This window comes from Trachymyrmex septentrionalis, unplaced genomic scaffold (assembly GCF_001594115.1).
Source record: "Trachymyrmex septentrionalis isolate Tsep2-gDNA-1 unplaced genomic scaffold, Tsep1.0 scaffold73, whole genome shotgun sequence".
Lineage (NCBI taxonomy): Eukaryota > Metazoa > Arthropoda > Insecta > Hymenoptera > Formicidae > Trachymyrmex > Trachymyrmex septentrionalis.
The window spans coordinates 252,485-266,615 of NW_017305916.1; the positions used below are offsets into that span (position 1 = coordinate 252,485).

At 33.2% G+C, this 14,131-nt stretch overlaps 2 protein-coding genes across 4 annotated transcripts in view; one reads left to right on the top strand and one right to left on the bottom strand.

The window, feature by feature from the left end:
- Positions 1-226: 226 nt before the first annotated feature.
- LOC108753899 (translation initiation factor IF-2, mitochondrial) lies at positions 227-10,216 on the top strand. 3 transcript variants are annotated; one of them, XR_001939674.1, is made up of 12 exons: positions 227-277; positions 534-669; positions 771-1,054; positions 1,287-1,447; positions 2,059-2,285; positions 2,391-2,661; positions 2,888-3,141; positions 3,255-3,519; positions 3,663-3,827; positions 3,892-4,032; positions 4,104-4,340; positions 10,000-10,216. XR_001939674.1 is itself a non-coding variant. In XM_018495866.1 (11 exons), the coding sequence occupies exons 1-11, from the start codon at positions 240-242 to the stop codon at positions 4,274-4,276; spliced, it is 2,115 nt and encodes a 704-aa protein (XP_018351368.1). In that variant the 5' UTR covers positions 227-239; the 3' UTR covers positions 4,277-4,356. The 3 variants fall into 3 exon arrangements, 2 of the variants coding, with proteins under 2 accessions (XP_018351368.1, XP_018351369.1); XM_018495866.1 differs by lacking the exon at positions 10,000-10,216 and having other exon boundaries at positions 4,104-4,356; XM_018495867.1 differs by lacking the exon at positions 10,000-10,216 and having other exon boundaries at positions 235-345; positions 4,104-4,356.
- The window catches only part of LOC108753900 (UPF0676 protein C1494.01-like), a 19,826-nt gene continuing 10,097 nt past the window's right edge, over positions 4,403-14,131 (bottom strand). Inside the window, exons 2-6 of the mRNA XM_018495868.1 lie at positions 10,240-10,355; positions 6,893-7,008; positions 6,081-6,225; positions 5,672-5,854; positions 4,403-5,201 (exon numbers count right to left, since the gene is read on the bottom strand). Coding sequence (XP_018351370.1) covers positions 4,854-5,201; positions 5,672-5,854; positions 6,081-6,225; positions 6,893-7,008; positions 10,240-10,355 — 908 coding nt within the window. The 3' untranslated portion in view covers positions 4,403-4,853. The remainder of the gene's footprint in view (positions 5,202-5,671; positions 5,855-6,080; positions 6,226-6,892; positions 7,009-10,239; positions 10,356-14,131) is intronic.

Sequence of the window (14,131 nt, forward strand, 5' to 3'; positions counted from 1 at the left end):
AATTTAGTTCAGTTCTAATGCAATCCTCGTGCAGGAACAGAAAAGTAAATCTCTAATGTGTGACGTAGTTTTCATAAAAATGATGTTGGTGGCGCTAGTGTATGGAAGTTTTCGAGCGTCACACGAAAAAGATCGGAAATGGCCGCTCTCAAATTTGTCTAGTCTTTGCTGAGACACAGAATTACTTTAGTTTTTCAAAGTTAGCTAATCTGGTTGTGTAATCAACAGCTGATGTAAACATGGCTACTTCCTTGATCAGAACGTGTACAAAATTTAGGTGATTATTTTTTTTCCTGAAGACATTATCACAATGATCAAAGTTGCATCTTCAAGATTTGCTGCACAGTATGTGTATTTCATTTATGAGAGCATTGTGAAAAATTAAAATATTCTTACAAAGGAGAAACATAACCTTCTACACTGTACAGTGTTATCAATTTTCCTTACTCTTTAAAAATTTAAAATCGTTACGCAATAACTTGCATAAATATATGGAGAGTATATTTTCTGTAATTTTATATTACAATTTACAGTTTACTGAGGCAGCCACTCTGTGATATTGTTAAAAGCGATAATGTACAGAAGTATAACTTTCATAGTATATTTCTCATATGTACACAATGTCGGCATTATCATACAACACAATGTTTCAAGAACAAATCAAAGAAGGTACAATTTTAAATTTATAAAATCACTGAATGCTCTATATGTAAGCATTTAATTTCTAGATAGTATGTGATATCAAAATTTAAAATCATTTATTGCAACAGAATATTTTTGTTCAACTCAAACCGAAAAAACGTTTGCCAGTCGTGGATGTATGGAAACAAATGACGGTATCAGAACTGGCAGCATCTGCAGGAAGGGATATAAATAATGTCATGGATGCAATTTCTCTCTTTGATTCATTTAAACGTTACGATAGAAATACTATTATAGAGGATCCGAATATATTGTATAATGTTGTGCGGACACTTGGGGCAAAGTTTAAAATGATATCTAGATCAGATAACAAAATAGAAAAGAATACACAGGATTGCAATGTTGTTAAAAGGTACTAATAATTAACTATATTATATATCCATTTCTATCTTAATGCAGATCAACTTTAATCTCAATTTAACTTACATTTTAGTTTCTAGTTCTAAAAATTAGGAAAAGATATAAAGTTGAATCGAGATTAAATTAAAATTAATTTACATTAGTGGAAACAGGCCTTAATCAAATATAGGATAAGATTGATAGAATTTGTATTGTTTATATTTCATTTATATTTTATTTACTAGACCTTTACCAGATAAATCTGTACTAATAAAACGTCGTCCAGTAGTAACAATTATGGGCCATGTTGATCATGGCAAAACTACATTGCTAGATACATTACGTAACACATCAGTTGTAAAAATGGAATTTGGTGGTATCACTCAACATATTGGAGCTTTCAATGGTAAATAATACAATCTTATTGCATTTATCATTGTATACATTATGTTAACAATTCAGCGAACGTACATTATAATCGATACACAATATCCGTCTTGCATATCTGCGTTCCACTAAATACTTATATGGATACACTTGTTTGAATAATTCATACATAATTTTTGGTGAGTTTTAATTACTTGTTAGAATTCCAGTATGTTAATTTGATTGTGTTTATTTTTTCGTAAGAAGTCTTTGTCTTTTTTATCAACTAGAACTTTTTCCAAGAGATATGAAACACATTTGACTGTTCAATTGTATGTGAATAATGTCGAGTTCTACCAAGACTCACCCGAGCTGTGATTATAATGAATATGGGAACATTTTTGATAATTAATTTTATACAGAGATTTTTATGATAAGTTAATGTCTAGAGAGGGCTTAATCCGGTAGCCGAAACTTGAATTATTTGAATTTAAATTGAATTTTTTATTATTTTTTTCAATTTTATTTTTCTTTATTTGTAATTTATTCTATTTAATTGTGTGACAATTTAAAAAATGTTTGACTCTTACTTTGCCCTTTATTTATTGTTATTTATTATGTTAACAAGTTTTTTCTAATATCCCAATATAGTAACATTGGAAACGGGAGAAATGATTACATTTTTGGATACTCCTGGGCATGCCGCTTTTAATATTATGCGAATGAGAGGCGCACAAGTAACTGATATTATAGTAATAGTGGTTGCAGCAGATGATGGAGTGATGGAACAAACCATAGAAAGTATAAATATGGCAAAAGCAGCGAATGTTCCGATTATCGTGGCTATCAACAAAATTGATAAACCAGAAGCCGATATTGTATGCGATTTCAACATTTATTTTAATGATCAATAATTAATAAGATAATTAATGATCAGAATAATTAATAATAGAGCAACATAGTTTATAATATATACATTTTAGATAAGAACGCAAAAGTTGCTTGCGGAACAAGAGATTCAAGTTGAGGCAATGGGCGGGGACATTCAGAGCGTTAATATATCAGCTTTACACGGAACTAATTTAGATACTTTGATAGAGACTATAGCATTACAAGCCGAACTCGTGGGATTAAAGGGTGATCCAACGGGATTAGTTGAAGCTGTCGTAATTGAATGTTTTACCGATCCGCACCGTGGCAAATTAGCGACAGCTTTGATTCAGCGTGGTACCCTGAGAAAGGGTGCATACCTTGGTAAGAGCAAAATATTTTGTCTCAAATATGAAAGATAAAGAAAACGATATAAGCGATTTCTTCAGAAAAATAATTTAGTTCCACAAAACGTATCCTTGAAAAGTTTTGCATAAACCTTTTTTTCTCTTCTAATATATTTTAAGACAGTTTAGTAATTTTGAAATGTTAATCTAATAATGTTTTTATTTGATTAACATTTCAAAATTACTAAACTATTTGATGATAGTGAGCGGGTTAACGTGGGCTAAAGTAAGAGCTATGTTCGACCATTCCGGAAATCCAGTTACGGAAGCCAAATTATCCGATGCAGTGCAGATTATCGGATGGAAGGATTTACCTACTGCCGGAGATGAAATATTAGAAGTTGAGAATGAGAAGAAAGCACGCACAGTAATGCGATACAGACAAGCGGAGAAAGCTACACAATTGGCGCAAGAACATAAAATTGCAGCGGACAAAAAGCGAGAAGAATATCTGAAAGTAAGTTTTTTTTTATAATATATAATGTAATATAAAATATAGCAAAGATACATACTATTGTGTGACCTTGTTTATTTCCATGTGTTTATCCTGTCTTTATTCGATAATTATAGGAATATAAGGAACGACAGATAAAGAGAAGAGCAATCGGCAGATATAAAAAGCTATCAGCAATTGTTAGAAATGAAAGATCTGATGATGATGATGAGAAACCTAAACTTAACGTTATCATAAAAGGTGATGTCGCTGGCTCTGTAGAAGCTATATTAGACGTTTTTAACACCTACAGGAGTGATGACAAATGCGAATTAAATGTCATTCATTATGGCGTTGGACCTGTTGCAGAGACAGATTTACAAATGGCAGACATGTTTAATGGTAAGACATACATGATATCGATTAGTATTATCCTCTATAAATCTCAATATGAAATATTTACAGCTATTATATATCCTTTTAATTATGCATGATATCGATTAAGATTATCCTCTATAAATCTCAATATTATGAAATATTTATAGCCATCATATATCCTTTTAACGTTGGCGTAATGAAAAACTTGCAACAGGAAGCTAATGAAAAAAAGATATCGATCCGTCCATACAATGTGATATATAAGCTCATTGACGATGTTAAAAAGGAGATAAATTTGAGACTTCCACGGGTTGACGCCGAAGAAGTGATAGGTATGAGAGAGCATGAGTCACAGTAGTAATCGTATATTTATCTTGACCATTGATTTCTTTACAGGTGAAGCAAATGTATTGCAAGAGTTCGAAATCACAGATAAAAAAAACAAAGTAAAAGTTGCGGGTTGTCGGTGCATTAAAGGCAAACTCAAGAAAAATGCAACGTACCGATTGATGCGTGAACAGGAAGTTCTCTTTACCGGTAAAAATAATACTTGAATGAGAGAAAATCCTAAAAGAGAAATAAAATGACATTTACATTTAACTTTTTAGGAAAATTGATGTCGATGAGATATATGAAAAATGAAACAGAAATAATCAAGACTGATGTAGAATGCGGTTTGAGATTCGAAGATCCGACAGTATCTTTCAAAACTGGGGATATTTTAATTTGTTATCAAACGTATCAGAAATCACAAGAAACTGACTGGGATCCTGGATTCTAAACAATTTCAAAGATTGCAAGATTAAATGAAGCAAAATAATCTCTTCATTCGAGTTAGTTATTAGGTACAGGAATGATGGAAATATTTCCGAATTAAGTACAAATTTATTTATTACTGACTGAGAGAATCGCAATTTTCTTTTACATTCTTTTTACATTTTTCTTTGACATTCAGTTTCGTAATTTCGCTTCGTAAGGGTGTCTGATTCTTGAACGTAAATCGTGAAATTAAGACAGCCAAGCTATGCCGTTAATCGTCAGAATTAGAATTATCGGCGATCTGGTCCTTTGTTCACCCTAAATGGAATGGATATTATGCGTAATACTTTTTAATATTTGTTTTTATAGTATATATCAAGCAATATACAGCAAGATATGTTGGTCATACTTTAAAACGTAGCTTATGGTGATCTTAATTTCACTACCCATAAAATCAACCTCTTTCGAATTTCCGCGAAATTTTATTTTTGTTGCAACTCGATGAGCGTTAAGATTTATAGTTTCCTAAGACTTATAGCTTCCGGTTTTTAGGTCCATTAGGTCAGTCTGACAGAATATTCAGGTTCGCATACAGCATATTAAGACGCGTAAGTCTCGCGAAGACGACGTTGAATATGCTGACACGCCGTGAAGACACTACGTTTCTTTTTCGGGTAGCAGCAAAGAGTTGTTTTCTGGTTGGCTATGGTGATCTTTGTATCTAACGGCTCGATAGGAATATTGTCATCTGGATGTACAAAGAAAGCGATGGAATGACGGCCGCGGCCACAGTGTTCTGGCATAACAACACGATGTCTGAGTGCTGGAAGCTGCTCGTTGGTCCAGTGTCCCAATAACTCTCCAGTGTTCACTAATATGGCGCCTGGAAGATGGCCTACTCTAGCCCATCTTTCCCCAGTTTGAATTTCAAGGCCACCCTCGCAGTCCTGAAAATATTTTATCGTTTTGCATAAATTATAGGATATAATTAATAATAATTAGTAGCGTTCTGTACATATAAATGTATACTGCACATAATACAATGTTACTTTTATATCGATTTGATATTCAATCGCAATTTGCGATATACTGTATTTAAATCACTTCTGTGTGCTTAATGTTTAATAATTCATTATCTTTTAATTCTTGCCTAGTCTTCTCGACGCATCTAAATATCTGCATGTTTTATTTGATAGAGCCGCTTATCGTGAAACAATTGCGCATTGTATTGCGCGAATGAACGTGCCGAGATATCTCTGTCAGTTTCGACAAAATTATAAAGATACGTAGAATTTATAATACATTACATACAGAGCGCGTTGTGAAAAGGATTTTTCAAAAAATTTACGATTTTGTAGCTTTGTAGTGGACGAACTATAAGTTGCAAGCGTGTAATGTAATCTCGTAATCTGCATACTTGCGCCAACAAAGTGAAAGTGCCATAGTCGCAATGGGCGCCGCATCGGGTCAGTCCTTGTACCGGTGTACCGAGTGGCGGATAATAGAGGAGACGCAGGGTGGATGCGTTGCCAGGGCCGAGTATGTGCGCGTGCTTCGACAACAGGAAGTTGTGGGACTGTTCCAAACCCACAGACAGAGCCTGCGGCAAACCAGGTTTTTCATTCTATATATAGTGGCTAGACAACTCTCACTGAGAGTTACAATTCAAACACAGCAAGATTCTTCACTCTTACCGCGAAAGAATAGATAAAATGATAATAGAGCAAAGATGTTCACAGAAAGAGATAAAATAATAAACAGAATCTAGGAATTAAATTCATATATGCAAATGAAACGTAATTATTAAATAAGACAAGGATTATTACTGTAAGAAGCATGGTGGCTAGTTGCTTGAAATCACGTGCTAATTCGTCCACTGCTGATCTATATCCAGGAACCTCATCTTCCGGTAGAATTCGTTCACATCCGGTTACGTTAAACGCATGGCGAAGTTCCATCTCATCCGAAAATCTTATCACATAAGAAAATAAATTCAATTTAAATAAAACGCTGATAGAAACTTATATGGGACTACTACAATACATGCAAATTTCATAAACTTTTTTAAAGAATACCCCACATCCACTGAAAAATAATTATTTGAAGTTTAAATATTCACAAATTAAATATAATTTATTTAAATATAAATTTAGATATATATATGATTGTGCTCCAAAATTTATGTGTGAACAAAACATACCGCTCATTTGTTACAATAATGATTTGTTACAACGATAGAGAGATCAAAAAACAAAGTTTTCCAGAAAATGAATTTAAATATTTTGAATTATAAAAATCTTATATTTTGAAATGCAATTTCGAATAACTGATTGTATAAAAATAAAAGTATGTTCTTTTAAAGTATTTTTTTTTCTTGATTTGCTTTTTTCTGTAAGCAACTAAAAACTGACAATTTTACAGTTCTGTTATCATAGCAAATAAGTGATATAATTATGTAATAATCAACTTTATTAGAGAGAAACAAAAATATTTTCAGAATATGGAACCGAACAATACATGTTGCTTTTCATTATTAATCTACAAATCGCGGTCGGTTAATAGAAGAGAACGTTCATTAAATCGAATTGCAGCAAATTCAATTACGAAAACAATTTGAGAACGCAATTTTTCAACTTACTTCTCCGTGCCTGGTTTAACGTAGCCGTGATTATCTGGCGAAACGCGTTCGTATTTTGCTCGCGTTTCATCCGGCAATTCGCAAAATGTGTCTAGAACTCTGTAAGCTGCCTTCATCTGCAAAATATAAAAAATAAATTTATAACGAAGCTTGCAAGGTGGAACGATTATAAGATTTTTCGCTTTGACGTCGCCATTAGGTGTGAACGAAACATAATAGAAAGAAAAAAACGAATATTTACGTAATGATAAGAAGATCCGCTTTCGATGAAAATTATTGCTCCGAATGAAGATTCGCGTATCTCTCTTGTATCTCGACAACATAATCGCATCTTTCAAATTTCGCGTTACATTGTTAAGGGGTAAACATGCGTAACGCGGAGGAACACGTTGCGATGATATCTAGATCATTCCGATAACGTTCAACAATAAGTCAGTTTCGCAAATGGCGAATCGGACATTTTTGACCGATAAGTTTCATCTAATTAGAAAATAATTCCAACGCGAAAAAAGGAAAGACAAGAGCAGCAGAGCGCATGGAGAAGTTAATATTTTCGCAAAAAAGATGCGAGCCACATTGCAGTTTGCGACATCGCTTTTACGTAGTCACAATATTATTATATATAAAAACAATCGTTCTTAAATAAATCGTTGAGAAATTATACACTGACACCCGATTTACACGATTTTTGTTTCAATTTTCCTTGCGAATAATCGCATTTACAATTCAAATTTAACTATTCAAATTACTACTTCATTTAATCGCGTCGATCTTCAACGAAGATTTCTTTTCAAGAAATTGCGCATTTTTATAGTTTTTTTCTTTGCGGTTTTAAATACACGCAACATGTCGAACGCCGTATAACTGGTTGCGTTCAGCAGAAAAAAACAGCAACTGTTGTACGATATTTTATATGATTGGTTTATACATTTAAATCCAGTGAGGAGCTAAGGGCAAGATCATATCAAAGAATTTTACAGCAGTTGCAAAGTTACTTTTTTTACTGAACGCAGCCATTGCGTAGGGTGTCATAACATGCCGCATTCGCGGCATTCGCGCGATTCCTCGAATGACAAGTAATATCGGGAAGGTAATGTCACGAATAATGTAACGTATCGAAGACCGAGCAGTGATTCACGTGGGTCATATGTCACGCGACACGGTTCTCTTAGCCACGGCCGCCACGGACAGTACCTCTACGGAAGATGATCGAGCACGATGTTGATTCTGATATTATCGGTGGCGTAATATCACATGTGTCCGTTACGTAATGACAGAAAAGATCGGCGTGATGGAGGAAAAAACCCGAGAATTATCGCTCCTAATTCCGTCGCGGAATAATCGTTGCATGTCGACGCGCGCTTATCCGCATGCTATTTCAATAACTGGAAATGGAAACTAGTACGTGGAACAAAGTGCATCGTCGATTGCGACGAGTGTGGCTTTGTTCCAGCATATTCTGCCCGCGTATTGTCCATTGCCGTCGCTTCACGGTTTGTGATTTTCTACAAAAATCTACAGCAGTGTAGCAGCTGAGAATGATCGAAAATGCGTAACGATTCTTTATCGCAAATTGTAATTTGATTGCGAAATCGTCCGACAAATGTTTTTCTCATAAATTGTGATTTGATTGCGAGATCTGAAACAGTCAGTAAGTCTGTTCTCTGTGGCTAAACTTTTGGAACATAAATGAATAGATATATGTTTGATATTTGGCGAAAGCGAGAAAGAGAATTCTAATACAGGAATAAAAAAACGGATCTTTAAAAATAATCGAAGACGCGCGAAGGTTTTTTTTTTCTCACAAATTATATTTCAATCGCGAGATTTGTGACGGTCAATAAAAAGATTTTAAAGATGCAAAGGTTTCTTTTTACACAAACTGTTTGAAAAGATCTGAGACAATCAGTAAAAATTCAACGATCGAAGACACGCGGCGGTTTTTTTCTCGTAAACTTCGAAATTTTTGAAGTGCTATAATGCGATCATTGGAATTGGTGGGGCAAAAACAGTAAATCAACTCTATCAAGATACAAGCCGATGGTTAATCTCAACAAACATTTCTTTTCTACGTAGAAAAAGTATCAAGGAAGACATGAGGATCCATGGACTACTCTAACATTAATTCCGACAATCTACCGATCGATAACACGGACAAATTAAAAAAATCAAGTTCGTGTTGAACAAAGACCACGCCTGTTGAATTTAATGACTTGTATCAGACTCATTCGGTATATTTATCTTAAACGATAAATGATTACTTGGCGTTTTAATGAACCTTCTGACTACTGCATTGACTAGTGCTCGGGATCGAATCGAAATCTCATGAACTTCGTTCAGGGCGATACTTTACAAAAGTATCCTTGAGAAAACGTCTTATCTTCTTGCGATGATGTATTAGCGACACGTCTGCACTGTTTTTTTTTTCAGTGTGTTTTCTTGCGCCTGCACACGCACGAGTAATATTCTTGCAGCCGTTACTCATCGACGAACGTTGGCGATTGCAAGTACGTAAGTCGTAGTGCGGATTATCGCACGAAATACTGCAATACGGCCGTCGCCGTATCACCCGCAGTTAAGTTTCCGATAGCAGGCATGAATGCCGGCAAGGCCATCGCGCCACAAGCATTGTATTTATCGTGGGCCCTTGAAAACGCAACTGCTACTTGACTTACTCGCTGCTCCAAGATATCGAATTCCGAGATAAGCGTTCGATAACGAAGGAAAAACAATCTTTAATTTATGTAAATTATGAAACTCTGACACATTCCTCTATAAAAGTTCTCTCTCTTAGTTGAGGAGAAGATTATTAACTGCTATTGTTAACTAATTATAACGCCAACGATATTATGTACCACGAATTAATATCAACAAAAGTAATATTGCATTTACAATTTAATATTTAGCATCAAAGCTTATTTCTAATTACGCTTTAATTAACTAATTATGACTAATTAATTAGCCTTGTGAATTACAATTAAGATTGACGATAGAACGCATTTTTATGTAATTGTCAGTAAAGTCGTTGATTCTAAAACATTTTTTAATATATTTTCTCGAATGTCTATAAACAAAATTACTCGATAATTAATGTTATTTCTTTTCAGGTAATTGGGCACTCGACATATTTCAACATTGTGACAAGATCATCAATTATTCAACTCGTTTCAATTGGTGCTTCAAATTATTTGGTCACGGCGGTAAATTGCGACAACGCATGATATTGACCACATTTGCGAGGGACGGAAAAATCGGCAAGACCGAAACCGGCGCCTGATCAATCAAAGGAAGCCTCGCGATCGCTAATCGTTTTGCAAACGCATCTCTCCCTCTTTTTCTCATTATACCTTCCATTCTGGAATGCCGTGGTTGACGAGCAAGGCCAATCCTTTCTCGGACAGCGCCCTTAGCAGTTTCGAGGCCACCAGCTTGACGACTCCCTTCTGAGGGCATCTCTCCGTGCCTGAAATCATAAGAGAATGCTCGAGTATAGATACGAGAAATAAAATTGCACGGAAAGAAGAACTACTTATTCGTCACTTGTGTGTGTGTTTGTTCTAAAATAATTACTTATCTTTATTTATTTTTGAGAACTTTATATGTGTGCGATTTAACTATATCAATTTTGTGTTGAGTGCAAAATACAAGTAACATATTGAAGAATGCAAACTAATTATCAATTATTGTGGATTTTTTTAGTAGATGACATTTAGAAATATAGAACTTCTATGGGAAAAGAATTATAAAATTACTCGAAAGAGATGAAAAAATATTGTGGAACAGAAAATGATGTATATATTATAGATTAAAATTATATATTTTTAACTGAAAAAATTTTTATTTAATTTTTGTTTGAAAATTTGTATGGACTTTCCGATTATGAACAATCCAATTATGACACGTAATATTCAGCTTAATATATATATTACACATTGCTGAATATTTCGCAAAGTATATTTCGTATGTATAAATATAAAATATATGCAGGTTATATCCGGAAATTCACAAATTAAAATATTATAATAAGAAAACTCTTAAGCAAAATTAAGTAAAAAAAATTGTTTGTAAATTTTTATCTTAAGCAGTAGTTTTTTAGAGTTTAAGTATGGCCAATTACATTTATCTGTGAGTATGCTAAAGTGCGAACTTACCAAAGAGGAGTGTTCACTACACTACCGCATGCGTCACTTATAGACAGGTAATCGTCTAAATGTAATCCGTAATTAGCCACACTGCACCCTTATTATCTCAACAGCTGCTACTTAAAACAGAAATTTACAAATGACCTTTCTACTTAATTTTTCGAAAATTTTCTTCGCGTAGTATTAATTGACTCGCAAATTTCTGAACTTATGTATAGAATATAATATGTATATACAGTGAGAGCAAAAAATATTCGTACAAGAAAATTTTTTATTAAAAAAAATCTTATTTGTATAAAATAAACATTAATTAGCAATTTTATACAATGAATATATTCTGCTATTAGCAATTTTATACAATGAATATATTCTAACATATACAAATGAGCTTCGCATGTATTTCTGATATTATAAGCTAAATTTCTCGATTGTATGAATATTTTTTGAGCATTCAAACAATGGAACTTTTAAATTTCGCTTATTTTTCAGATAATATATTTTCTATAATTAATATACATCTTTTTGGTATATATAATTTTAAGAAACATACAGTCTATTTTATACTTTATAAATAAATTGTTAATTACCCAGCAAAAAATGATCATCAATTAAACATCGAATTGACATCAAATTGGTGTTGAAATCATTATATCGATATCGATTCGACATCAATTCAATGACTCATTTCTCGCTGGATAATATTTAATTTTTAAAAATAAAGTTTTTTTAAAAAATATTTTCTCTGTACGAATACTTCTTGTACTCACTGTACATCAGTTTAATATTACAGTATATAAATGTTGAAAGGCTTAGATTTCACGGATGATTACGCTGAACGCTGATTACGGATTAAGGAAGCGTAGGAGTATTCAGTATTAAATTTCTCGACTGCAGCTTCTAAGCGATATGCGATACCGATGACAGCTGCATTGATGATCGATTAAGTCTTTCGCTCAATGAGCGTTTATTGACACTGAGATCGATATTGTGATAGCGGAGTAAAAAAAACGAAACCGGCAGATAGGTTCATCTCTTTGTTGCTCTTACACACGATCACAATTATATTTTATGAAATATTTTACAATATCACGTTCGCATTCAAAACTTTTTATTTATCATAACTTCTTTTACTTAATCAAACAAGAAAACAAAAATATTATTTAAAATATAAAAAAATAATTGACGCATTTCCGTTGGTCGCAACTATTTCGATATGATTGTCATAATGCATTTAATCTAAAGATATGCTATATAAAAAATATCTGTTTCATTTCAATTCATAAAACAGAATAAGATAAATGAAATGAAATATTAATAAAATAATTATGTATAATTTATGCATATCGAAATATAAAATATGATCTTAATCTGACGTTTATTCGAATTAATGTCGATTATCTTATGCGTCAGTGAAGACGTCGCGAAAGATGACGTTAACGGTCTTTATTTATTGACGTCGATTTTGCGTCGCTGAGTTAAGTAGTGAAAATCAAAAACGGTTAGCAGCAAGCCTTGAAAGCTGACGCGAGGTCATGATTCTCGAGAAAGCCATCGTCCCCGAGACTTGTGTCGTAACAAGATCCGTCCATGAGAGATGAGAGGAGAAACTGTAGATATGTATGCTCCGCGTGTGTATCGTATTCGCGATTATTACATTTGCCCGGCTGGTGTTCACTCGATTAACTCTTATTCTCCGTTGTACATTTGGCAAATTAAATTTTATTTTCGGTTATGCGTTTAATGCTACAAATGATACTCGTTTACGATAAAAAAATTATTTTGTACCAGACAAGGTTGCCTCTTACAAATTTTTGAATGCTGGAAATGCGATGCCAAATTTCTTTAATTTAATTCAAGTGATTTAATTCAAATATTTAAGTTAAATATACGTGAGTCATATCAACGTATTATTTCTTTGACAATCTGTGATCGCTGTATTTAGTTGAATCTATAATAAATTATAATATTTTTTGAAACAGCAACTTTTTTCTCAGTGTCTAAAATGCATTTCTTTGTATTTTCATATCTTACTTTTTAAATATGCTTACATAGAGATATTCTTCTACAAATAGAAACCTTGGCATTAATGCCGAGTTATAACGCGTAATATTTTATTGTATGTAATTTTTTTAAGTGACTATACAACATAATTTTCTTATACATAAACTCAAATAGCAAGCTTACGTTATTTATCGTCATTTTGACATTAAAATAAAGACGTTGCTATTCTTTGCTAGCTAAAAGAATGTAAGAAATTAAATATAATATTAGCAAAAGAAAAAATATACTACTTTATGTGCCGTAATTGACCGTACATGCTAAGATTGACTTCAACACAGTCATCATTAAGAAAAACATTGATTCGATATGCGATTGTATACTTCAAAAAATTCCTCGACGTGCAGTTGACGTCAACAGGACGTAGTACTCTTGCTACTTTGTTCGCTATTTTGGCAGTGTGTCGCGATGCAACGATGACGACAAAGTCAGCAGAAGGACTGATTTCGTTTCACCGTTCCTCGCGACATACATCGGCCACGGGCACAATGCCAAATTTGCCTCGTGCAGAAGATTCAAAGAGCCACTGCCGACAAGCCGTATTAATATCGCGAAACGCTATAAAAGAAACGTTGGCTTTTAATAATAATAGATTCCGAATATCTAATCTCGATCGAACTGTAGTGGCCAGCTAGTGATGTTTAATCTTGATCGATCTATAACGTCAACGATTTTTTCTATCACGCTCAAAAAGAAATGTTTCGAAACGTCTAACGTGATAAAATCCATCTCACCACGTGGTGGAAATGTATACAGTCATCGTATTACAGTAACAAGAAATGAGTTTATCAAAATTGTTTTAATCTATTGGACGAAAAAAGTAGTAGTATAATTCAATGTAGGCAAACTACTTTATTTTAAAACGTTTCTCTACTTTAATACAAGCAATAATTTGATATTCATTTTAATTTAGCTCTTTTAAATAATCAAATTTTTCTCTGATCAAATATCACTTATCTGTCTGTTTTTTTAGCGTATTTTGAAGCGTAATTTTGAAGAGTAAAATATTACTTGAAAAATGCCTGGGGAAGAAATAGAA

Excerpts from the sequence above, each read along its gene's own strand:
- LOC108753899 (XM_018495866.1), top strand. The coding sequence starts at position 240 with ATGGCTACTTCCTTGATCAGAACGTGTACAAAATTTAG. Across the intron at positions 278-533 it reads AGAACGTGTACAAAATTTAG|TTTACTGAGGCAGCCACTCT; the intron begins GTGATTATTTTT and ends TACAATTTACAG. Across the intron at positions 2,286-2,390 it reads ATAAACCAGAAGCCGATATT|ATAAGAACGCAAAAGTTGCT; the intron begins GTATGCGATTTC and ends TATACATTTTAG.